Source organism: Heteronotia binoei, chromosome 12 (assembly GCF_032191835.1).
Source record: "Heteronotia binoei isolate CCM8104 ecotype False Entrance Well chromosome 12, APGP_CSIRO_Hbin_v1, whole genome shotgun sequence".
In the NCBI taxonomy this organism is placed as follows: domain Eukaryota; kingdom Metazoa; phylum Chordata; class Lepidosauria; order Squamata; family Gekkonidae; genus Heteronotia; species Heteronotia binoei.
Window position 1 is genome coordinate 44,840,728 of NC_083234.1, and position 23,977 is coordinate 44,864,704.

Genomic DNA, 23,977 nt, shown 5'->3' on the forward strand with positions numbered 1-23,977 from the left:
ATTTAGGATATACTCTGGAAAGAGTTTTCAGAGACTTGTCAGTTTTATCTCTTGACAAATACCTTGTATCTTTGAGATTAAAACTAGATCGGACGGGAGTTTCATGCCTCTTTCTCCAGTTTTTTTTTTAAATGAAAAGTAATCTTGGAGATTGTGACACAAAGCAGAAGTGCAAGGGTAGAGGGTCTCCTTAAGAGCAATTTCCCACAAATATATGAATCACTAGCAGGGTTGCCACCTTATCCTAGGCATCCGGGCACTTTGAAATCTCCCAAGGTCATGGGAGAGAATGCAACTTTTGTGGCCCCTCTGACCAGCTCAGCTCCCTCCCTTACTTGCTGAGCAGCACAGATGGGGTTTGTGTAATTCTGCACAAAATCAGCAGCAGCACTTGTGACAGCTATCCAAATATCCTTAGGGCAATTCATTCTGTAAGTTTTATCATGGACCACTGATGTGAAAATGCAGCCTTCATCTCCACAGATACGCAGTTTTAAGGAGATTCCCCCAACACTGGAGCACTGAGTTTACTGGATTAATCATGCAAGACAAACAAAACAAGCAAACCCCAAAAGATAGCTTTCCTGAGATTGCAGGAGGTGGATTGTATTTTGGAATATTTCCTTGTATACACACCCACAAAAATAATTCCTGGCATATATAAAAACAGCTCACAACAGAGAGGTTATGCTAGATGCTTTCTCTATGATACAGTAGTTCTCTGCTTTGTACCCTAGAAAAGTACTTTAAAAAAAAATGTGACTCTCTCACCCAGCCAGTGCTCAGTAAATGATACTTGCACATTTTATGCCAACAAAGGCTGGCTTGACTTGACTACTTGCACATGCCATTCATACAGTCACTCAGTTCATGCACATCTTAGGAATCAACCAACTTGGCTGATAGGCGTTCACTTCATCCCCCCTCCTCCTTTTGTCAAGTTTATCTAACAAAGGAAATAAATCACTAACTCCCCTATTCTTCTTCAGACTCATGCTGTGATCTAATACCAAATTCGTGACCCCAGTAACTGCCCCTTGACAGTATCCAAACAAGTAACATCAGGAAGCCAGTCAAGAAGAATCAGAAGAGCCTACATTGGTTGGTGTGGATTTATTTATTAATTTGGACTCTGGTAGCTGGTGGACAAAGGAGGATGGTCTATACATCAGGGTGAGGGATGGAGAGGGAGGGTGGGGAAGAATAAGGAGGAGCCAAAAGGCTCATATTTTCATAACAATAAAAAAGGAACAAAAAGTAATTTCAAAACTTCTAAAAAGCATCTAGAGTGCAGACGGCAGCATTCTCTAGGCATCACCCTCCCCTACAGCTCCTACTAGCGATCAGCGGGCAAAGCGGCGCCCGGCAGGCAGGCGAGTGGGCGCAGTTCACAGCTCAGTTTCCTATGCACTACAGGAGGCCAAAGCATGGGGGGGAGCCCACGCTAAGATTCTATGGCGATGCTGTGTCAGCAATTTGGAGGGGAGGGGTGGGGGGAAGTTGCACAGGGCATGTGTCATGGGGGTGGGGGGGACAAGGGGTTGGATGCTCTGTACCCCGCGTGTCCTGTTGAGGCAACTCTTCTCTCTGGGGAGATGCCCAGCCCCAGCACCATTCAAGTGGCTCTTCCTCCAGCTCTTGCTGGCATCCCCCTTGCCTCTCCCCTCCACCTGGGGGGTATACATGCTCCTTGAGCCCCAAATACCTTGGGGCTGTGACCACTACCCCACCCACTGGGGGCTGCCGGCAGCATCTGTATGGGGAATATTAACAGCAGCAGGCCCTTCCCTTGGCAAGTTCCCAGAGACAAGAGTTGAAGAAGTTGTGCATCTCTCAGTAAATAGGGGCCACTTTACATCTCTTCTAGGTCCAAGGACGGTTGCAGGAGGCTGGCATGTGGCAATATCCTTCCCCCACCCCAGCTTTCCTGGAGCAAATGCCATCTCTTGAACGTACCTGCAACAGTTGCCACTGGAGAGGACCCAGATATTGCTCAAGGCAGCTGTCTCAGGGTTCAGGCTTGGCTGGAAAAGAGGCTGGGGAGTGGGGAAGGCAGGATGCCCCAAGCACTGAGAGACGGGAATGGGGCAGTGAGTACCAGCTGCGGTGGCATATCCTCTGATTGGAGGGGGGGGCAAACAGAGAGCACCACATACCCCGTTGGCCACTACTTATCATGAAAGTTGGGGTGGGTTGGGGATTCAGTTGTTCCCCAGCTAGGAGTGGTCCAAGAAAAACTGGCAGATGCCATGTCTGTGCTGAGTGTGGGGGACCCTTTTAGGGTTCTCCCTGGTGCAGAAGCGCAGGTAAGGTAGCAACGGAACTCTGCACCTCTCCTGAGCGACAGATTGTGCTGGGTGGAGCCGGGTGTTGGCGCAAGCAGGTAGCTACGCTCTCCCAGCCCTTGGCCAAATTGCAAGAAGCATCCCGTGGGATCGAATGCAAGTGTGCCTGGCACACATGTAGGGGTTGGCATAGCCCTTCTCCCCATCTCATTTTCCACCCCCTCAACCACCACCCTGTGTGTGTGTCTGCGTTTGTGTGTGTGAGAGGGAGAGATGAGCCTGGGAGACTGCTTCCGATAACTCCTAGCTCTTTCCCACCTCTGTTTCACAAGCTGCTGGTGGCTTGTGGAGGCTACCGGGGAGCTGAGCCAATGCAATCCTGCCGAACGTCCCTAATTGTGTTTGCATAGTAGGTTATCTGTTCATTATCATATACACAAGGTTGAGCAACTGTCCGGGTTACGCTTTCCATCCAAACCAGGTGAGAACAGGGAGGAGGGGGTCTCGGTGGACCTGGGTTGCTTCCTGCCTCCTGGGCCTGAAGACCTTCACCGGATGCCCTTCACTGGAAACACTCGGGCACCGCAGATGGACGTAGCATAACCGAGCACAGAGCTGGCAGGAGAGCTGAGCGGGGGTGGGTGGGATGGCCGATGAGCTCCGTCCAGCTTACTCCTTTCCCAGGAGGCCGAGGCATCACGTCAAGGAGGGGCTTTGGAAAGGACCCCTCGCATACAATGGCATTTCCCCCCTCCTGGGTTTCCTGGTCCAGGCTTTGAGTCAGGAGGAAGAACTGTAGCTCATGCGTCTGCAGTCAGTCGGTCATGCGAATAGGACAGTAAAGTTATGTCTCATACGGAAATCATGCCATTAACCTAAAGCATCATGGGCAGCCAGCTCTGCACTGGTGAGCTTGCAGCTCCACTCGCCTGGCCATGTGGAGGGCACAAGGGGGGTGGAAGTCAGTGGGTTGGTGTCGAGGTGAAGCCCTAGTGGAAAGAGAAAGAGAGAGAGAGAGATTGGGTTAGAGCCACAAAAAAGATCTGCACTGAGGCTCTGTGCTTGCATCACGGACCAGGGACACATCTATGCCACAGGCCTAAGCTAATTTAATAATAATTTCTGCTCCTCAGGGAACTCTGGGAACTGTAGTTCTGTAAGGAGAAGGTAGTGATTCTAGCACTTATCAAATTACAGTTTCCCAGAATCTTTGAGGAGAAGCCATGATAGCTAAACTAGTATAATGTAACATAAGTCTTTGATGGAGAACTGTTTCTACAGTATGGACGTATCAAGGATTTGGCTAGACCAAAAATGAAATTTGGGGTAAAAAATGGAAAAAAGAATTCAGCGAGAGCAACCATGTTTATATATATATTGGAAAGGTCAGCTTTGGGTAACACAGCTAGGTGATTTCTAGGGACGCCAAATAAATTTTGATGAATGCGAGAGACATTTCTGGAGTGGTGCTATTTGTTTCACACATCCGCCACTTCAGCTGGGACTGGGTACATTCTACGCCACTGCCACTGCACCAAATAGCAGCAGAAAAGAGATACTCAAGCATTCTGATGAGAATCTCAGCTTCCACTGGGGTTTTTTTTTTTGAAAGCCATGTTTCCAGTCTTTTGGAATGACCACACTTTACAGAGATGCTTCCCATAGATTCAGCTTTGTGATGAGGTGCAAACCAAGAGTGTAGGAAGAGTGAAGGCCTTGAACAATGAAGTATTCTATTCAGATTGCTTATAAAGTGACAGACTTGCAGACTCATAGACTTCTGTGTGGTCCCTGTGCAGGCACACTCTGAAAGAAGATTTGAACTATGGGAGGTGGAAACAAGTGAAATCAGGAGAATAGGGCATTGAGCACTGCCCTGCCAAAAAGCTGGCTTTCACAGTCAGGCATAGCATACCACAAATGTAAAGAATGATGATTAGGCAGCTAGTGTGCGGAGCTCCAGAAGGGGGTATATCTCTGCTTTATGTTGTGGAGGTAACAACTAACCTTGTGGAGTATGCTGTAATTATTGCTGGCAGTGTCTGCTGAGCCAGTTTACAACAGTGCTTAATGAGTACCGTGATCCAGCTCAAGAGAGACTCGATGACCTTTGCATATACCTCTGTGACAGATGAATAGGCTGGTGTTCTTCTGGATGGGAGAAAGGAGGCATCTGGCCAGAGAATTACTTCTTCTCTATGGAAGATGAGGTAAATGGTGTCCAAATGTACAGCATTCAGTTTACTGCCTCATAGTGCCAAACTTATGGCCACCAAAAATACTATCTATAGAATATGGCTTTTTTTTCTTCAGAAAGAATTTCTAATGATAGGGTAGAGTGTGGATGTGTTCAAGCCATACAGCATAGCCTGTGTGATTGTTGATCAGGACCCTGTTTTCTTGGATGATACATTCTCAGGTTTCATGAAGGTGAAATTGGTGAAGGTCAAACTGAGGGAGTCTACTGTGAAGGGAATCAAAGACTGCATTTGAAGACAACTTGTTGTCACAAAAAAATGTTGTTTTTGGACACTGTGAGTTGGATCAGGTTTCAGAGGAGGCCTTTTGAAACACAAAGAAATAGGATTTGACCCCACAGCAGGAATCCTTGAAAGTTGGAAGGTTACGTTATCTTGAAGACTGGTTGTGGAGAGGGCTCCAAGTCAAAATCGCTTAATGCTGTGGTTGATAGTACATCACAGATATGGCAGTTCTATAAACCCAAAGTTAGTGACATTTGAGCATGAAATAAAAACTATGGGAAAGTGACTTCTTGAGGATGGTTTTTGTTTTTTTGGCCTTTTCCAAGGAAGAAAGCAGTCAATGCTTTGACTTCAAGACCTTCTGTTCTCAGCTAAGCTGGTGTTTGGGAAATGAGGTTCCAGTACTGGAATGGTCAGGTGTTTGAGGGGCCAAAGCCAAAAAAGACTGGCCTTGTAAGGACCACTGTTGTTAAAAGTCTCAGCCAGTGTGTCACAGCCTAACAGAACCTGCTTTCATCACGTGATTCTTAGCCATGTGGAGTGGCTGTGTCAGGCTTGTGTCATCCTGATTCACAGGATTCAACTACATAGCCCTCTTCTAGGCAGAAAAGACAGCAGTTTCAACTGCATATCCCTCTTCTAGATGAAGAATGGCTATTTATGAAGGGCAGTTTGCCTCCACACTGCAAGCACCTTCAGAAGTTGGCACACTGTGCCACAAAATGCAGATAAGTGGAGAAACAGAAGTACACTTGTCAGGGATGGGGGGAGTGTGGAAAAACTAGAGAAGAGGGAACAGAAGATAGGAAACAGAAAATAGGAAATAGAGCTGAATTTGGCTTTCTTCAATAACTTTAGGAGAAGTTCCAAAACATTGCTTCTGCTATGGCAGTCAACGGAAACTGAGTGGGAAGGCTCCAGGCATGCACCACACCATTATCTTGTGATATAGCACTCTGCTGCTTGATACTGATGGGGCTGGTACCAAAAACCATTGAACTTAGCTCTAGAAGCTTCCAGAGGATGCTTTGTGTCCGAACAGACCTGCTTCTCCATAAATATGTGGCATAAATGATGGCAACAGCATTGAAAGATCTTGTAGCACAAGCCACAAAGAAGAACCAGAACTTCTGGAATTATATCTTAAAATAAAGAACAGCTTCATGTACAGGGTTAATACCTACACAAAGCAAACAGGGCTGGGAGGGATTCCTAGAGGCCAGATAATTGATCTTCTGTCCAGAATGAAAGCTTTCATATGCATGCATACTTCTTCAGATGAGGGGACAGGGGACAGTGCGATGAAATACATATAGTGTACTATTTCGCCATTTGATCCTAACTTTGCAACAGTTTACCAACTACATGTAATTCAGCCTACTGTACCCCATTCCCTCGTCTGAAGAAGTATGCATGCATATGAAAGCTTACATTCTGAATATGATTTTAATGTTTAAGTATATAATAATTGCTTAGATTTTTAACTATAAATTATGAAATGTTAATTTTAATGCTTAATTTTATATTTTATGTTAGTTTTACATGTTGTAAGCCGCCCTGAGCCACCTAGTGGGAAGGGCGAGATATAAATCTCAGATAAATAAAATAGATAAATAAATAAATAAAACTTTGTTGGTCTTAAAGGTGAACTTGACTACTACTTTGTTCTATTGCTTCAGACCAACATGGCTGCCCCCTTGGACTGATCTTCTGTCTGTTCCCAAGGCCTCCTCCGGAACTGGCCACCCTCATTCACCTGCTAATCCCTCCTTCAAGCCAATCCCAGCCAACATTCTTTTCACAACCAGCAACTGCAGCGACCCTCTTTCAATTCAGGAAGCGTGCCTCATTTTGCATAAGCACAACCTACACAGCATTCTTGAGAAACCACAGTTTGCGCCGCTTATCTTTTGCCAAAATATTTTTTGAAGGGAGGGAATTAAAACTGAGATGGATAATGGTTAGAAGCTCACGGAAATAAATTCGGCTGGCACGCGTATATGTATTATGGGAAGAATAAAATGGATGGTTTTTTCTCTCACCACTATGTTAGAAACACTTTACTAAGTACTTGGATAAAATATAAGAAATATGGGGATGAGAGAAAACCGCTGTGGATAGTGCCAGCAGAAGTAATAAAAATAACAGCTGAATCCGACGATAAAAGAGAAATGTCATATAACCAACTGCTCAAGATTCGAGGAGATAAAATTGAATTAAAATCTTCGGAAGAGCTAGACAATAAATATGATTGGTTTCAAATGCAACAAATTAAAAGCCTGTTGGAAAATGATATAAAATCGGAAGGAATTAGACGAGAACAAACAGAATTGGAAAGGGTCCTGCTTGGTGATAATGAAAAATTGATATCAAAAGTATATAAGTTATTATTGAAATGGTCTACAGAAGAAGAAGTAGTAAAATCTCAAATGGTCAAATGGGCAATCAATGTGAATAGAGAAATACAAATGGATGCATGGGAATACCTTTGGATGAAATCAATGAAGATATCAACTTGTCAGAGCATAAAAGAAAATTGTTTTAAGATGATGTACAGGTGGTATATGACCCCGAAAAAATTGGCTAAGATGAGTAAGAAAATGTCGGATAGATGTTGGAAGTGTAAAAAACATGAAGGTTCTTTCTTCCATATGTGGTGGACATGTGAAAAAGCGAAAGAGTATTGGAAGATGATACAACAAGAAATCTCCAAAATATTGGGTTACGACTTTAAGAAAATTGCAGAGACATTTTTGCTTGGATTACAATTAGAAAAATATCCAAAGGAAGATAGGACTCTAATTTGGTACCTGCTATCAGCTGCTAGGACATTGTATGCGCAGCTTTGGAAGCAAGAAAAAATACCGGATAAATGGGATTGGACTATGAAAGTTCTATCGTGGAGTGAAATGGATAAATTAACTAGAACATTAAGAGACTATGATTTGGAGATATTTAAAAAAGAGTGGAGGAAGTTTAAAGAATACATAGAGAAAGAGTCGAATGTAAGAAGACATTGGACAATTTTTTAGTAATATTGGGGGGGGGAAAAAACCGAAGAAGCAAGAAGGGGGGGGAAATATATATATAATTTTGATTAGTCAGATGTATCTTTAGTATTGAATTAGAATCTATAACCTCGGGGAAGTCTAGATTGGAGGGAGAAGGGATTGAAAAGTCATATGGGTTAGTATTGAAGCAACGAAGGGAAATTAAGTTCTGTAACCATATGCTATCAATAAATTGGTAAAACATAAAACTGAGATGGATAAACAGAGGGGTGCTGAGACCGCCTCCTAGGGCATCCCCAGGGATAAACTGATATTTGAATCACACAGTCTCAACTCCAACACTCGTGCTCTGGATCACGCTACTTCCTGAGAGATTCACTTGTTCCAGCGGGTGAAGACTTCGAGCTCCCTGACAACTGAGGCAGCAGAACCCTGGTACAAGACAGCAGGCAAAGCATATGCCTAGATTAACTGCATCTCCTGGATGTTCAGACCCTCTTATAAAGCTTGCCCTCTGCCATGCCAGCATGCACATGGCAGGCAGTGCTGTATTTTAACCTGGGAGACACTGGGGTCAAATTGCTATTCATCCATGAAGCCCGACAAGTTAACTGCTGATCTTATAGCCTAGCCCACATCACAAGGCTGTTGAGAGGCTACTACCAGATAATCTCTGAGCTCTTGGTAAAAAAGAGGCAATGGAAAGTCTGGGTAACAGCAATACCATAGACCATGCCCGAGCTACGTGGGACAGACCTGCTCCTCCATAAACAGGTGGCATAAATGATGGCAATAACATTGAAAGATCTTGCGGCACAAGAGGAGGCACTTCTCCCTATGCACCCTTTCCCAATGAAGATGCACCAGACAGGCAAGCAACAGCATATCTGGGCCTCTCCAAAGGAAGCCCTGTTTCAAGCATTCAGACTTTGGGCTCCAGAGGGCAAGGAAGAGGCCACTGAGACAGCAACACAGACTGATGACAGCAACAACAACAGCACACACAAACACAAATACCAAATGAGTGCAGGGAAGCCACTGCCAGCTCCCAAACAGAGCAAGCAGGTCTGCCCCTTTAATAGCTGCAGGAAAGCAGCAGTACAGCCGGCCTGGCTTCTCTTCTCCCCTTGTAGCTCAGCAGGGGATCTCCTGGTTTTACAGGTTTCTCCCCCCCCCCCGCCCCCAGCCAGCTAGCTGGCGGGGGAAGCCCCACCCCCACAGCTCTAGATCTCCGGCAGTTTTAGGGAATAATGGGGAATTGATCCCCAGATATCGCAGGCTCTATGGGGGCTGTGTTTTGAGGTAGATGCACCAAATTTTCAGTATAGCATCTAGTGCCTCTCTCCTAAATACCCCCCAAGTTTCAAAATGATTGGACCAAGGGGTCCAATTTAATGAGCCCCCAAAGAAGGTGCCCCTATCCATTATTTCCTATGGAAGGAAGGTATTTAAAAAGGTTTGCGGTCCCTTTCAATGTGATGACCAGAACGACCTTGGAGTTCAACTATGCTTGTCACACCCTTGCTCCTGGTTCCGCCCCAAAGTCTCCTGGCTCCACCCCCAAAGTCCCCAGATATTTCTTGAATTGGACTTGGCAACCCTAGCTTCTCCCCGCAGGATAGGAGAAAGGTGCACTGTCAAATGTTGCAGAGATTAAAGACCCAGGAGGCCTGCTTTAGAGGAACTTCATCAGTCTGAGAAAGAACATAATACCAAACTAATGGCTCATCTAGTCCAGAATCCTGCATTACACTGTGGCCAAACCAGCTGACCTGGAGAAAAGCCTTTTGTGGCACTCAGTTCCAATCAATAGGGAACACAGATGCAGCTTTTGTACTCAACAGGATTGCTTGCTCAGCTCTTCTTCTGCAAAGCCATACTGTCCCTGGGACTGACCAGTGAGAACTGATTCTGCATTATGTCTGAAAGCCCATAACACAAGAGCTGTCTCCCAGGCTGGAGCTACCTGAATGGTGACTTTATAGCTATATTCCGTTTTGAGCAATGCCTAAATGCAGGCCCTTTCCAGGAAGCGGTTTTGACTCCAAAGAGGAAGACAAACTCACAGGCCTCCTATCCTCACATTACTGTCCCCTCAATGATTTCTTCTTGGCCCTTGTACTACCTCTTGCTCCAGGTTTGAGAGGGGAGGGAACATCACAGTTCAGTTTTGCATGTGCAAGATCCTAGTTTCAGTACTTGGTATCTCTGGTTAAATGACATCAGATGGCAGGAGATGAGAAAGATCTTTTTTGCCCGAGATTCTGCAGAGTTGCAGCCAGTCAGAGTAGATAATATTGGGCTACACTGACCAACGGTGTGACACAGTGCTAAGACAGCTCCACAGGTTCATAGCCACCCCTGGGGTTTTCTGCCAAAAGATACAATGATGCCTACTGGCTAAAAGGGGCTTATTTTTGAAGGCTACGTCTATCGGACATGCAGGTTAAATGGAACTACCAAGTTCACAGGCTGGTAATATCCATTTTTAGGTGCAACAGCAGATGAGGGTGTTGCTTTTTTGCCCGACTGGTGGGCTTCTCTGTGTGCTGTTGGTCTGGGCCCTGAAGGAAATTGCATGTCTGAAATGGCTACATGAACCAGTAGTTTGATCCAGCATGATTCTTAGGCTCATAGGTTTCAGTGTACAGCACCTCTGCACCGCCTCCCCACCCCAACTCTAGACATAAGTCCTTGAAGATGTATCAGTTGCCCTCTTACTCCTCCACCCTCAATTTCTCAATTCTTGATCCAGCCAGGCCACCCCCTCTTGAAGACTGGAGAGGGAGAGATGGCAAGTTGCCTCAGGTAATCTGGTCCAAATATGCAGTGCAAGATCAGGAAACAGCACAGAGCAGAGGTCTCCAATCCTCTGCATTCTTCCCCTGTGGGTAGTCATTCCCAAATGGTTTGCCACAAGACATTAAATAATAAAGCAAAGCCCTCATGATCCCAAAGATTAACTGAGGAAAATGGGCACTGAATCTCTGCTCCTGCTCTGAGCTTGCCTCAATACTGCTGCATGACTAGATCAATCAATCATTCCCATGGTATCTGTGACCAGCTGAGGCTGGATATTGCATCTCTGCATGACTCATTGCTCTGGGCATGACAATTAGATCTGGACACATGCTAGCAGTAATTCATACAGAGAAACGGGGTGGAATATTCTTGAAGATTTGAAAAATAAACTTTTGGGGGTGTAAGAGTGAAGAAAATCTCCACAGTCAATACAGATAAAAAGTCATCTACTGAACATGTGAAGGACACTGTCCTTAGGAACTTGCAACGAGAGCTCTCAAGAGACTGACACATAATAGGGATGCACTGGGTACAGAATGATCCTTCCCTGGCCTCGCGGTACTACACCTAAGGCTGTGCAGATTTCAGTCAATTAACTGAGGCTATCTGCATAAAACTGAACACAAATGAGACTAATGATTCTAAAGAGGGGGAAAGTTGTTTCGGATGATGCACACGTGTTACAGGCGACCAATTTTGCGCTAGAGCTTTAATCCTGGTTTAGCTCTGTCCCCAAACTGACTTTCTACACTAAAACCATAGAATCATAGAGTCATAAAGTTGGTTTCTCTGATTCTATGATTCTAGTGTAGAAAGTCAGTTTGGGGACAGAGCTAAACCAGATTAAAGCTCTAGTGTGAAATTGGTCGAGGTTTCATCTTGGAAGAGGCATTCCCGCTTGGGTGGGAGAGAAGGAAGAATGCCTCTTGTAAAAATGGTGCTTTCCACTTCTAATTTTACCCCAAACCCTTGTTTTTAAAATACACTGTCCAATTAATGGAGGCACCTTCTTAACTATCTAACCAATTAACTGACTTCATGGTGTTTCTGTACTGGGATTCCAAATGTTTCAGTCGCAGGGTCAACTCAACAGTAACAAGGTAGGATGAAGAAGCCTGGGAAGGCCTTCTGCTGGGGAGGGGGCTACAAACTGCAGTCCAAGGCTGTGTCCAGGAGGGGAAACTCACAGGTGTCACCACCACTTACCCCCACCCCTCCCTCCCCAGCCACGAGTAAGAACAAAGGGGTGTTTACCTCCAAAGAGGCCACTCGAGGGGGGGAGGGGTGTCACTGCTTCCCCCTTTTCAGGCTGGCTCGTTTCACTATGTGAGCCCCCATCCTGCCCCCGAGCAGCTCCGATCTCGGGACACTCCCTTGAGCCTCCTCCTGGGTAACAGCAGCAAGGAACAGCAAAGTGGGACACGGTCACGGACAAACCCATGGGGTGCACAGACGGACAGAACAGACAGAGAAACACAAGGAAAAGGAAGTCAGAAGGCCAGTGACAGTGCAGAGGTCAGAAGTCTGAAGTAGGGAAAGGGGAGGAGGAGCTGTGCTGCCATGGCAGGAGGGAGATGGGGGCGGAGCAGGAAACAGAAGACAGGAAAGATGCAGCTGGAGCCCTGGGGCTGAACCCTTGCCCGCAGGGCTTGTCTACCTTGCTGCCTGCACTCCCCCACTGCCCAGGGGCATGTTTCCGGAAGCGATCAGTCTCAGCTTCCAGGTCTAGAGGTTTCTGCAGGGAGCCCCGGATAATCACCTCTTCATGTTGCCGCCCATCGCCCATACTGTCGGTGTCCAGCCTCCGCACCACCTTCCGGATAATCTGAAACAGACGGGTAAAGATTAAAAGCAGTCCCCGAGGTTCCTGGCCTTTCGAATGACTCTGCCCGTTCTTCCTCATTGTGCCTTTGAGCCCTGACATCCTTCATGGGCCACCATGTGGGAAGGCTTCCCAGCCTCCTCTTCAGAACCCTTTTCTGCCAAGCCTGTACCCTAGTCTGTATCGCCAACAAACTTAAATACATACAGTACCCTTGCTACCTGCACAGTCCATTATCAAAATTTAATAACAATAAATATAGTGATTTTTGAGTGTTCAAAACTCTTATTAATTTTTGTCAATTTAGCATGCTTTTACCTCCCTTTTCTCTCAAGATCCAAAATGGTGAAAACAAATTATTAAAAACCAATATAAAATGGCATTTCAAATAAAGTGTCTTGCTACAGTTCTTACAACAAGCCTGTGAGGCAGATCAGTATTTTTATGACCTTATGTCAAAAAGGGTGGGGTGGGGGGTTAAGGCAGAGAGGGAACAGCTATCTCAAGGCCGCTGGTGAGTTTGAGCAGAGCTGAAATTTGAAATGTGCTCAGTCCTCAGTTCAGTCTCTCAGACACAATTTTAGATCAGCTCTGCAATTCTGACTATAAGTTCCTTGTGAGCACCTTCTTCATCAGCATCATCTCACTAAGGCTCACACAGTTATGTCATCCTCTTATCCCCGTGCCCATTCAGATCTGGCACTGGAATATCTTCTTACAGCTAAGAACTTGAGGTTCTTTGCCTATGTGCTGTAGCCATGGATCACATCCAATCTTTCCCCCACCCCCAAACCTCTAGGGGTGGGGCTTGCCTCAGACTACCCACTCACACCTCTCTACAGCTGCTAGCCCAGTACAAAGGCACAAGAGGGCCCCCATCAAGAGGGATTAGTGGCACTGACTGAGCTCTTTTCCTCTTGAGCTTTTAAAAATAATTCCAGGGACTTATTTGCCTCCTTTCCTAGCTTCCTTGGTGTTGGCCCTGCTCCTAATTCTGTCACAACTCTGCTAGTTTTACCACCTTGTGGTAAATGTTGTGCTCCTCTCTGACCCAGTGCAGTGGCAACTTACCCCCTCTCCCCTTTATCACTCTCTTGCCAATTCCTGCAGCTGATCAAAAAGGCCAGCGTAGCTGTCCACAGAATTTGAGCCAGGATAGAGGCTGCTCTACCCATGACAGCTGCATAAGGGGTTTGATTCTGGGCACCATTAAGAGTCAGAATGGAAGACCAACACATCCAGGGCTGGTCTTAGCCAACGAGCAACAGAGGCAACTGCCTGGGCCCCACACTTAGGGAGCTGACCATCCCTAAGGAGTGGGACAAAGAAGACGAGCAGGCGCCTGTCATTATTTCCACCAGTTCCATCTGGAGTTTGGGCTGCTGGCTTCCAGCAACAGCAATAGCTCCTGCCCACCTCACACTGGGTGAAGGCTGACCCTTGCTTGGCCCCAGTGGGGGTAGTAGTGATTCTTGGATCTCAACCTAGATTATTGTCCAAGCCTCCAGAACTGTCTGCATAAGGCCAGAGTGGGGAACAAGCACCAGAAAAGTTACCTATGAGTCTTTTTGGTATTACTGGCACTATACAACAGCCTGGCTCCCAAATTGTCCCAGTGCTCCATCATACACTTCTTCTAACTATCAAGGCTTAGGTTCTCCTGCCCAGGATATACAAACTATTTAGTTGAATTGTACCAATGTGCTGCTGTTGTGGATGGTTACAGAATCACAGCATGGGAGTCAACTGAATGCTATTCAAAACAACCAAACTTCTCCGCAAAATGCGGAACCATCTGTCCCACCCCAGAAGTCCTTGTAACATTTGTCTATACAGCCTACAGCAAAAGTTGACTGGACAGAGAATGATTCCAATTTAATACAATGGCTGGGATATTGTATAGGACAGGGGAGACCTGGTTCAAATCCCAAATCACTTATGAAACATAACAGAAGTGTCCTTGCACATGAAAGCTTCTACCTTGAATAAAATTATGTTGGTCTTAAAGGTGCCACTGGACTCCAACTTTGTTTTGCTGCTTCAGACCAACGTGGCTCCCCACCTGTAAATACCCTTGGCCAGGCACTCTCTCCTAGCCTAACCAGTGAGGTACAAATGTGATCAACAGGCAGACAGATAGAGAACTGTAGTGAGCTGCAGCATGTCTTGGAGAGCAAGATCCACACCCCCTACACCCATCAAAAGCTAAAATGCCACAAGTTCGCTCAGTGATATGTCTCACCACAAAAGAGAGATTCAGTATAGTATAGTGGATACAGTCCTAGACTTGCACTGGGAAGATCTGGGTTCACACTCGCAATCTACCATAAGGACAGGTCAGGTCACTGTATATCACTCTGACCTTGCTTTGAGAATAATACGGACCACGTCAGGCACACAACTCTGAAGCAGAGGTGAGAAAAGCAAACAGGTGAAAATGCATGCAAGCAAAAAGATGCCAGAGAAAAGAAGACCACATCTGCATGTGACACAGCACCATTTTCAGTGGTGACAAACCCTAAGCAAAAGGCTAGCTGTACCAGGCTATTAAGCAATCGTGTTAAAGACCACCCCTGCAAGGCACTCACCTTCTTTGTGACGATGTTGCCTTGTTCATCAGTGAATTGTTCCTCGGTCACTTGTTCCCCTGGAATATCCAACATTTCATTCCCCTGAAGGAACAAGAAGGCAGTCAGCAAAAACTTGAGTGTTGAGAAGCCCATGATGCTGACATCTCTGCTACAAGGCAGTGCAATACCCATCACCCCATAATTCTACAGTATCCTACCCAACATAGTATCCTGAGCTCTGTGGACAAAGTCAGCTCTCCCTGTCCCACCAGGGCCTTGACAGCCCCCCCCCCCATCTTGCTGCCAGCTATGCCTTGCATGGTCTCCTTGAGGAAGGGGCATTCACTGGATACCCTTGCTGCTAACGCCAGGAGGGTCTTCAGACAGAAGCTGCTGAGTACCTGCATGATGACCCGCCGGCGCACCACTCGGGTGGAGACGGCCTCCTCATCATCGCTGAGGGCCTCGCTCTCACCCAGCTCCTTGTCTAATTCTTGGTGAATGTACTTCAGCACGAAACGGACGGAGCCATGGGCGATATGCAGAAGGTTCTGGCAGCTGACCAAGAAGAAGCCCAGCAGGACCAAGCTGATGAGCAGCTGGGTCAGGAAGCCCCACATGATCCCGGCTGGAAGGCTAAGGAGCCCGTTCTGGCTGTCCCCACCCAATCCAACCCCAGCCTACAACCTGCCTTCCCTCATAGCAGCAAGGCACTGCCCAGAGCTGGTGAGAGGAACAGTTTCCTGACTGGGAACCGGGGAGGTGAGAGGATGAGACCGGCTGCTGTAATTTTAGCCGGGCCCAGGACCAGCTGCTTGGAGGCACCCAGCCAATCTCCCTGCCCCCTACCCCACTCTAGTTAAGAGGGAACAGCAGAAGGGCCTCGTCAAAGTCACTGGGAGTTCAGCTTCCACCCTGGCAAGGCCCCTCGTGCCCCTGAAAGAACAGACTGCAACTCTTGCAGGGGTTGAAGAAGGCCTACAAAGGCCTGCAACCTCATCTAGATCTCCTGACAATTCATGATTCTGAGAGGCAAGCAGCCTTGCCTTGCCTAGCCCTGCTCGAGCTGGCAAACAGAAGGCTTGTTTGCCTAAGTCCAGCACGGCTACCCACCACCCTCTGGCATCCCAGGCAGCTCTATTTCTGGTCCCTCCATGCCTGACTCTGGGGGAGAACCAGGCGCTACCCAATAAGGAAGCAAGTGCAGAGGCTAGCCAGGCGAGATATAAATAGAGGAGCACAGAGAGGCTGCACAGGACAAGACTCTGGGGCTAAGGCAGGCCCACCCCTTGTCTCCAGACGAGGACTCAGCAAGATGCAGATGCCAAGGATAGTGCTGTTCTTCTCACAAGCAAAAACTGCCTTGGTGGGGCCTGTCCTGCTGAACTCCTGCCCTGCTGCAGCCTCATTTCATCACTGTCACTCCCTCACACAAACAATATATTCCTATCTCCTAGGGTTCTTTGTAAAGAACACTGAAGGCCAAGCTAACCGTGGTGCAGGGAATTCATGATTAGGTTCTCCCTGATAGTGTGTGTAGGATTCAAGGTAACAGCAGCTGCCAAGGAGGCAGAATCCAGATCAGGACCACAAGATGGACGCTTTACTGTTTCCTCCGGTCTATTTTTCCAATGCAACATCCCCCTGCCTAGATGGCCACTGAGCTAATTTCTTCCCTTCCAGGGAAAAAAACCTTTTATCTACCCACCTGATGGCTGTGTTCTCCAGTCCTTCCATAGGCAAAGAAAAATTCTCATGGAAGAATTTGATGATGATGATGTTATTGGATTTATATTCTGCCCCCCACCCTGAATCTCAGAGTGGCTCACAATTTCCTTTACCTTCCTCCCCACCACAGACACCCTGTGAGGTGGGTGGGGATGAAAGAACTCTCACAGCAGCTGCCCTTTCAAGGACAAGCTCTGCCAGAGCTATGGCTAACCCAAGGCCATTCCAGCAGTTGAAAGTGGAGGAGTGGGGAATCAAACCTGGTTTTCCCAGGTAAGAGTCCGCGCACTTAACCACTGCACCAAAATGGCTTTTTGTATCCGCAGAGGGGAAAGGGATTTAATAACTATCCCCCCCTCTCTTGTAACCCTTGTCTGAATTCCCCTTCTCTGTAGCTGTTGTTAGCATTTTTTTTAAAGAAACCTCTCAGGAGATCCTGTGAGCTGAATCCCTTTGGGGAGGGGCTGTGGCTCAGTAGAAGCAAATCTGCTTTGCAAGCAGAAAACCCCAGGTTCAGTGCTCAGCTTCTTCAGTAAAAAAAGGAACAGGTAGTCGGTGATATGAAACACTTGAGACCCTGAAAATCCACGGCCAGGGAGAATAGTGCTGATGTGGGCAAAACCCAGAAGATCCAGACTTTTCTGTACACATGGTTGCCCCCCAGGCTTTGCTGCAATCTCTTCCAAAACCCTGCAGCAAAGGGGATTTGGGAAAGATTGCAGGAAAGACAGGGGAAAAGCCAGGAAGTGCATAAAACTACATTGATGCTGTAGGGAAGGGGGGTGGGAGGGACTGTTTCTCAGTAGCATCCAAAACTGGGCAAACAACATGCATGTAAGTGACCTTTATTTTTAAAAAGCTGGGGGTTCAGAGAAGCTAGTAGATTGTGTCAATAGATTGTTATAACAGCACTGTACTACAGTGCAACTATAGGTTTTTTTAAAAGCCCTCAGAAAGCCCTCTGGTGGTGCAACTGGGGAAAAGGTGGCTTCAAGGAGCTGGTAGAAAGAAAGTGGTTTTGATATCCAGGGCTTTTTTGGTAGAAAAAGCCCAGTAGGGACTCATTTGTGTATTAGGCCACACCCCCTGACACCAAGCCAACTGGAACTGCATTCCTGTGTGTTCCTGCTCAAAAAAGCCCCAGATATAAACCAGATTTCCAAATCTTACACAGCAAACTCACTGAACTGCTGTGCCTCCTGTACTTATTCTGCTATTCCACTTGAATCAACTCTAATCACTGGCCTCAGTACACTCCTGACATGACTTTACCAGGGTGATTTAGCAATATGTCATTTTCATTCAAAAGGAAAGTTGAGGCACTAGACATTACAGAGACATCCCATACACTTTTAAGTTTATGCTCACATTTATCATAAAAATGAACAGTTTTTCAAGAAGTTGAATTATATACCCAGTCAGTATCACACCTACCCTTTTTCTACACATGTGCAGAATCTCAGCATAGACACGGGTCTGTATATGCTCATAGCCCAGGACTATTAATGATGCTTCTGCAGAACAACACAGCCCTATTTTGTACCTGTGCAGCTGTGGGAGGAAACAGGTGGCTGTGAAGCAGCTCTGCGCCCTCCTACCTGTGTTTGCCCAAAGAAGCTGCTGTCAGCTTCATCCAGCCACTTGGCAAGGCCCTGCCGTCTCCCAGGTTGGAGCCCCCAATCCCTGTGTTGTGATGGGCTCTCCCTCTCCTCTGACGAGTCAATCCGCATGTGCTCCAGCCTCTCCCGCTCCCGCATTTTATAGGGCACTGCTTGCCGCAGCAACGGCGGGCTTGACACTCCCTTGGGCAGATCCGACAGACTGGAGATGAAGGTGCTCTCCACGGTCCAGTCGCCAAGCCTGCTTATCAAGGACAGAAAGAGAGGCTCACAATTCATGCCTTCTTCATGCAATGCAGCTGTGCAAAGGAACATATTTTTAAAATGAGAAGCCCCATATATTCCCCCATTCCATCCTACTTGGTTAAAGATGGCAAAAACCTTTATATGGCCAAAAGCAGCAACTTGCATCTAACAAGGAGAGCTTCTCTGCCTTGCAAACTTAAGTCAATTTCACATCCTATCAAGTGTCGAAAGGCTGCCCTCTATGAATCCTGGGAATTGTAGCTTGGGTGTGGTTGCTGTGGGAGTGCTCAGTACAGAGCCTCACAGCATACTAGATTACCCAGAGTTCCCTGGAGTGAAGGAATGACTTCACTGACTGTATTATCTAGTACTGCAGTCATTCTCGCACTGTGGCTAGTGTGAAACAAAAGCCAGTTATTCCCATCCTTGCCATGAAGCCTGTCTCTCAAGGAAGCTCACAGCTCCCCCATTCCTCCACTGGAGCCATTTTAAGGTGAGAACCACTTGCCAACTGCAAACCCCACCTGGCAAGGGCCTTGCTCACTTTCCTGAAATATGGGGCAGGTGCCATGTTGTGGGAATCGTACTCAGAAGAGTCAGAAGTGGCATGTCAAAGAGCCATGTGACCCAAGCCACTGAATATCACTGATCTAGTGTACTGGTCCAACAATTCCTCAGCAATAGGTTCAGCTGTGTAAGAACAATTGGCCCAAAGTCACCTACTGAGTTTCATGTTAATTTGAAACTAGGGCTCTATACTCACAGCCCAGCCCGCTAATCACTAGGCTACACTGGCTCTGTTAAAGCTATATTGCTTTGATACTATTTTATGGCGGTATTGATGTCTTAAAAAGAGGATTTAAAACCTGCTGGCACTGTTTTGATGCTGATTTGGGGGCACAGAGTGAGATCCCCCATTCCTCTTTTTGCTAGTTTGAGCCACCACCACCCCTCCCCATTTCCTGGCCTGTGGACAGAGTGATTCATTTACCTGTCTTTGCCCTTGTCTATGACACGACTGACTGTGGGCGAATCCGTGATGCGGGCCTGCACCCTCTGCTGGCCTGAAATGAGAGAGACTTCACCATGGGAATCTGGCCCCCCCCAGCGGCCCCGCCTGGCGCTCACCATCTGGCCTCCTCCCCTCTGACCTCTGACCTTCCTCCTGCTCTAGTGTGTCCATCAGGCCATTCATGGCGTCTGAATCCACTGTGTCGTCCTCAACCAGGTCCATGGAGCCCAGCGGGTCGGGGCCATGCACATCCTCCAGGAGCTGCCCCGGAAACCGGCCTTCGCTCGTGGCATCCGAGTCCTCAGCCTTGCTGCACTCCAGGGAGGAGTCTTCGGCAGTCACCAGCGAGGGTGTGAGCCCAGAGGACCACACCTGCATGTCGGACATCTCCATGAGGGCGTCCTGCTCGGTGGCGGCCATGGGGATGGCATCCATGATGGCCACCTCGCTCCAGTACTGGTCGGCGCGCAGCGGGGAGGGCAGTGCATAATGCAGGGAGGCGGGGGAGAGCAACTCGTCCTGCAGCGAAGCGTAACCTGCATGGGCAGACAGAGGGCAACAGACTGACACGCTGGACTGAGGGCAGCACGCGCAGACCCAGCCCTTGGGGGATGGGGGTGACCCACACATTTGTGAATCAAGAGGTCTCAGTTCCAGGTTCCAAATGAAGAATGCCATTGCAGGGGACCAAAGCTAGGCTAAAAGAGTTCACCCCAAGGAGACATCAGGGTACAGAGAGGCACCCTCTCTACATTATGATCCTGCCCTGCTAACGTTTTAATGGCTGCTTTCAAATAGAAACCAGGTTTCTAGTTTTATAGAGTTCCTAGCTTTATGTTGGAAACTTGCTCCCAAAATCATTCTATTAACTAGGACTTTACAGGGTGAATAACAAACTTCTACCGGGAAGGGCAGGGGGCAAATGGAAAATGACAGGAGAGGAGGGAAAATAAAACAAAACCTAATGATGAAACAAACCCTGCAAAGCCTTGTGTTTTTATATGGAAGGTTCAAACACTGCAAAGACTAGTGTTTTCATATGGAAGGTTCAAATCACCTCTGTGCCTCTCTCCCTTGTGTGCATCACTTATGTGAATGCCTGCTTGTCATTAATGTGGAGTGAGAAGTGGAGAAGAGGCATTAGTAACACAAATGAGAAATCTGGCCAAGGTATGGTTTATACTTGCATTACGGAATGGATCTTGGCAAAAACAAATACACTCCAAAAGTTTAAGCCTTGCATATGAAAACTCCCTTCAAGTCTTTGAGATCAATAACCCAAAAAAGTCTTACATGTAGCACCCCCTGACATGTTTCTAAACTATTATTTGTGAAATCTATTTATTCTCTTTCCATTCAAAATACTCACGGTCAACATTTTGATGATGATTATAGAAAGAAATTTTCTATAGATTATTTGAATTTTCTAACAAGCTCCAAAGAATTACTTTTAGAGCATGAAATATACTGGACTGCTACATGTTTGACTTTTCTTTTTGATTTTAAAGATTTTGGGATAATCCAGAATATTTGTTTCACTGGAAGCTTTCTTTTATTCTCCCCTCCTTTTAAATTTCTCTCCTGCAGAATAGCCCAGGCAAGGGCTCTGCAGCTCTCACCTTGCTCCTGAATCTACCACCATCTCCATGAATTTACCCCTCACAGAGTGGGTGAAGACTGGAGGCAGAACATGGGTTTTATTCAGGGAGCTGAAAGTGGGACCGATTTCCCACTCAGTGTCAGCTTTTTCACATGGCAAACAGAAACCTCTAAAAATGTTTCTGTTTGCCATGCGAAGAAGCCTACACTAGCTGCAGCCCCGGAGCAGATAGCATGAAATTGGAAGGAAGTCCCGCTGATAAAAGGAACGTAAGAGCGACATAAGGTGAGTGGGAAACTGGTCTGGCTTTAAAGGAGGACTATTGTTCCTAAACATACTCATCACACTTTTTGCCTCTGGAACTCAGGTGCTGAAGGAGATGATACTGGATTTATATCCCGCCCTCCACTTCGAAGAGTCTCAGAGCAGCTCACAATCGCCTTTACCTTCCTCCCCCACAACAGACACCCTGTGAGGTAGGTGGGGCTGGAGAGGGCTCTCACAGCAGCTGCCCTTCCAAGGACAACCTCTGCCAGAGCTATGGCTGATCCAAGGCCATGCTAGCAGGTGCAAGTGGAGGAGTGGGGAATCAAACACGGTTCTCTCAGATAAGAGTCCGCACACTTAACCACTACACCAAACTGTCTTTCCAAGGGCTTCTTTTTGTACCACTTTGCATTCTTCTTGACCTGCCTATGGGTTTTGCAAAGGCATATGCATGGTCATGGGGGTGATCAGGATGCTGGACTAGAAGCACTTATGGTCACATTTAGCAAGGCTCTTTTTAACTTCTTGAAGATGTTGGAGGAGCAACAGCTTCTCCCAAACTACTTTCAATTCTCTCAAAACTATTGGCATCCTCTTTTCAAAACCTGCAAGTAGCCTTCATGAAGTAATAATAAAGAAAATATGCCTCTGGCCATCTGCAGAGGGAATTCCTCTCCCTACTGAGACAACCAAAACCAGGGATCTGGATGAGTGGATTTTCCAGTAGAAAACAGACATGAAACAGCATATCCACAACTGGAACTTAATGGTTGGATTTTGATTTAAAAGCAGTAGCTAAGAGCTGCAAATAAGATTAAGAACAGCAGTGGCAGGGGATGAGGCGGTTAACCTTTCTCCCTGAGATAGTTTCCTGATCAAAATGAGCTATTTTCCTGATCATAAGATTCCATTAGGTAAAGGAAACAGCAGCTTAGGCAAAGACATTTTGAGGGGAGGCAGGCGACTTTGCTGCTCCCTAGCCATTGCTTTTAAACAAGAATCAAAACATCTGGAGGGTCCAGTCATAGGTCTTCCATGTGACATCATTTTTGACCCTTGCAGAGGCATGTATTCATTTTATTTACCATCTTTTTAATCCCAAACACTCAGTAGGGTTACCAACTCCAGAGTGGAAAATTCCTGGAGATTTGAGGCTGGAGCCTGGGCAGGACAGAGTTTCTGGAAAGAAGTGGCCTCAGAGGGTATAATGTCATACAGTCCACCCTCCAGAGTAGCCATTTTCTCCAGGGGAACTGATCACTCTCATCTGGAGAGATGTAAATTCAGGGAGACCTCCAGGCTCTACCTGGAGATTGGCAACCCTACCAAGAGGCCTGGAGGAAAAAGCATGTCGTTTCTTTAATAGAGGCTCAATGCGTGAAAATGGGCAGATGGAAACATTTCATGGCATGGAGGAAAACATCATTGCCTGGTAAATAACATCCCAGTACGCTTCTATTAAAGGGACAGGGCATTTTTTCCCTCCAGGCGTGTTGGCAACTCTAGGGATCAGTACCTTCATACCTCTTCAGAAATTAGCAACTGAGTGTGAATATCCAAATGTCTTGCTCCCTTGCTTGGTTGGGCCCCCCAATTCCTCCCCCATACATTCCTTTGCTAAGCTTTGGCTGAGCCCATTTGTGCGTGACAGAAACTCTTGGATGCTTCCTGCCTTTTCCAAAGCATATTGGCAGGTGCCAGCCCACCCCTTCCCTGCACTTGCACCTAAAACAAAAAGCCACTCTTGCTGGTCATTCTGGCAGTGACTCTGGCCCTGGGATTTTCCACACCGATTGCCCAAGAAGCTTGCAATCGATCGCCACTCCCCAAAGGCGGTCTTGACCTTGGCAGCAAATGCAGCGGTAAGGGCTCTCTGGCACTTCCTGGGACCCAAAACATCTTCTGTTTGCACCAAAAAGTGTTCCTACTGGCAACCCCTTGCTCTTTGGCAAATATGAATGGGGCACACTCTAGCTGCCAGGGGCACTTGGATCACAGCTGGCAGAAAGCCTGGAACAGCAAGACACCTGTGTGTAGCACAATCCCAAGTTGCCCTCCTGCCAAAAGGGCTGAGCTCTGGGGAGGAGGGAGGGAGAGACCAGGATAGCAAAGGAGGGATGTGAGTAAATGCTCCTGCAACCCCCTCCCCCAACCCCAGGCTCAGTTACAGATGGGGAGAGGGCCTATAGAGCTCAAAGGCTCCCTGGAAAAGAGTTTTCATCTCTCCTCTCTATCTGCACTGTTCCCAAGCAGATGCCATCTCTGCCATCTATCCCTTGTTATGCTGGTCTGAAATCTCTCTTTTCCCTTTGTTGTCCTCTCTTTCTGAAGATTAGAACTGCAAGCTCCTTGGGGCAGAGACCTGTCACATATTGCTTATGAAACTCTGAAGAACATCTCTGAGTACACTGATGACAATGAATAAACAAAGCAGCCCAAGGGCCAAAGGGCAAAAGAAATAAGATCTCACCCCCACCCCACCCCGCCCTGTACGGATGCAGTGAGAGTTAGGGCCATCTCTGCTTCATGCAG

General features: G+C 47.0%; 1 protein-coding gene across 6 annotated transcripts in view; it reads right to left on the reverse strand.

The window, feature by feature from the left end:
• Nucleotides 1-1,790: 1,790 nt before the first annotated feature.
• Nucleotides 1,791-23,977, reverse strand: part of ANK1 (ankyrin 1) — a 228,175-nt gene continuing 205,988 nt past the window's right edge. For 4 of the 6 annotated variants that reach the window (XM_060251576.1, XM_060251575.1, XM_060251580.1 and 1 more), the window contains 7 exons: nt 19,725-20,114; nt 19,558-19,630; nt 18,300-18,561; nt 14,992-15,075; nt 12,341-12,406; nt 11,836-11,967; nt 1,791-3,274 (listed from right to left, as the gene is read on the reverse strand). In XM_060251576.1, the coding sequence (XP_060107559.1) occupies nt 11,869-11,967; nt 12,341-12,406; nt 14,992-15,075; nt 18,300-18,561; nt 19,558-19,630; nt 19,725-20,114 (974 nt within the window). In that variant the 3' untranslated portion in view covers nt 1,791-3,274; nt 11,836-11,868. Of the gene's footprint in view, nt 3,275-11,835; nt 11,968-12,340; nt 12,407-14,991; nt 15,076-15,374; nt 15,919-18,299; nt 18,562-19,557; nt 19,631-19,724; nt 20,115-23,977 lie in introns of those variants that run through there. The other 2 variants (XM_060251577.1, XM_060251581.1) reach the window with 2 other exon arrangements.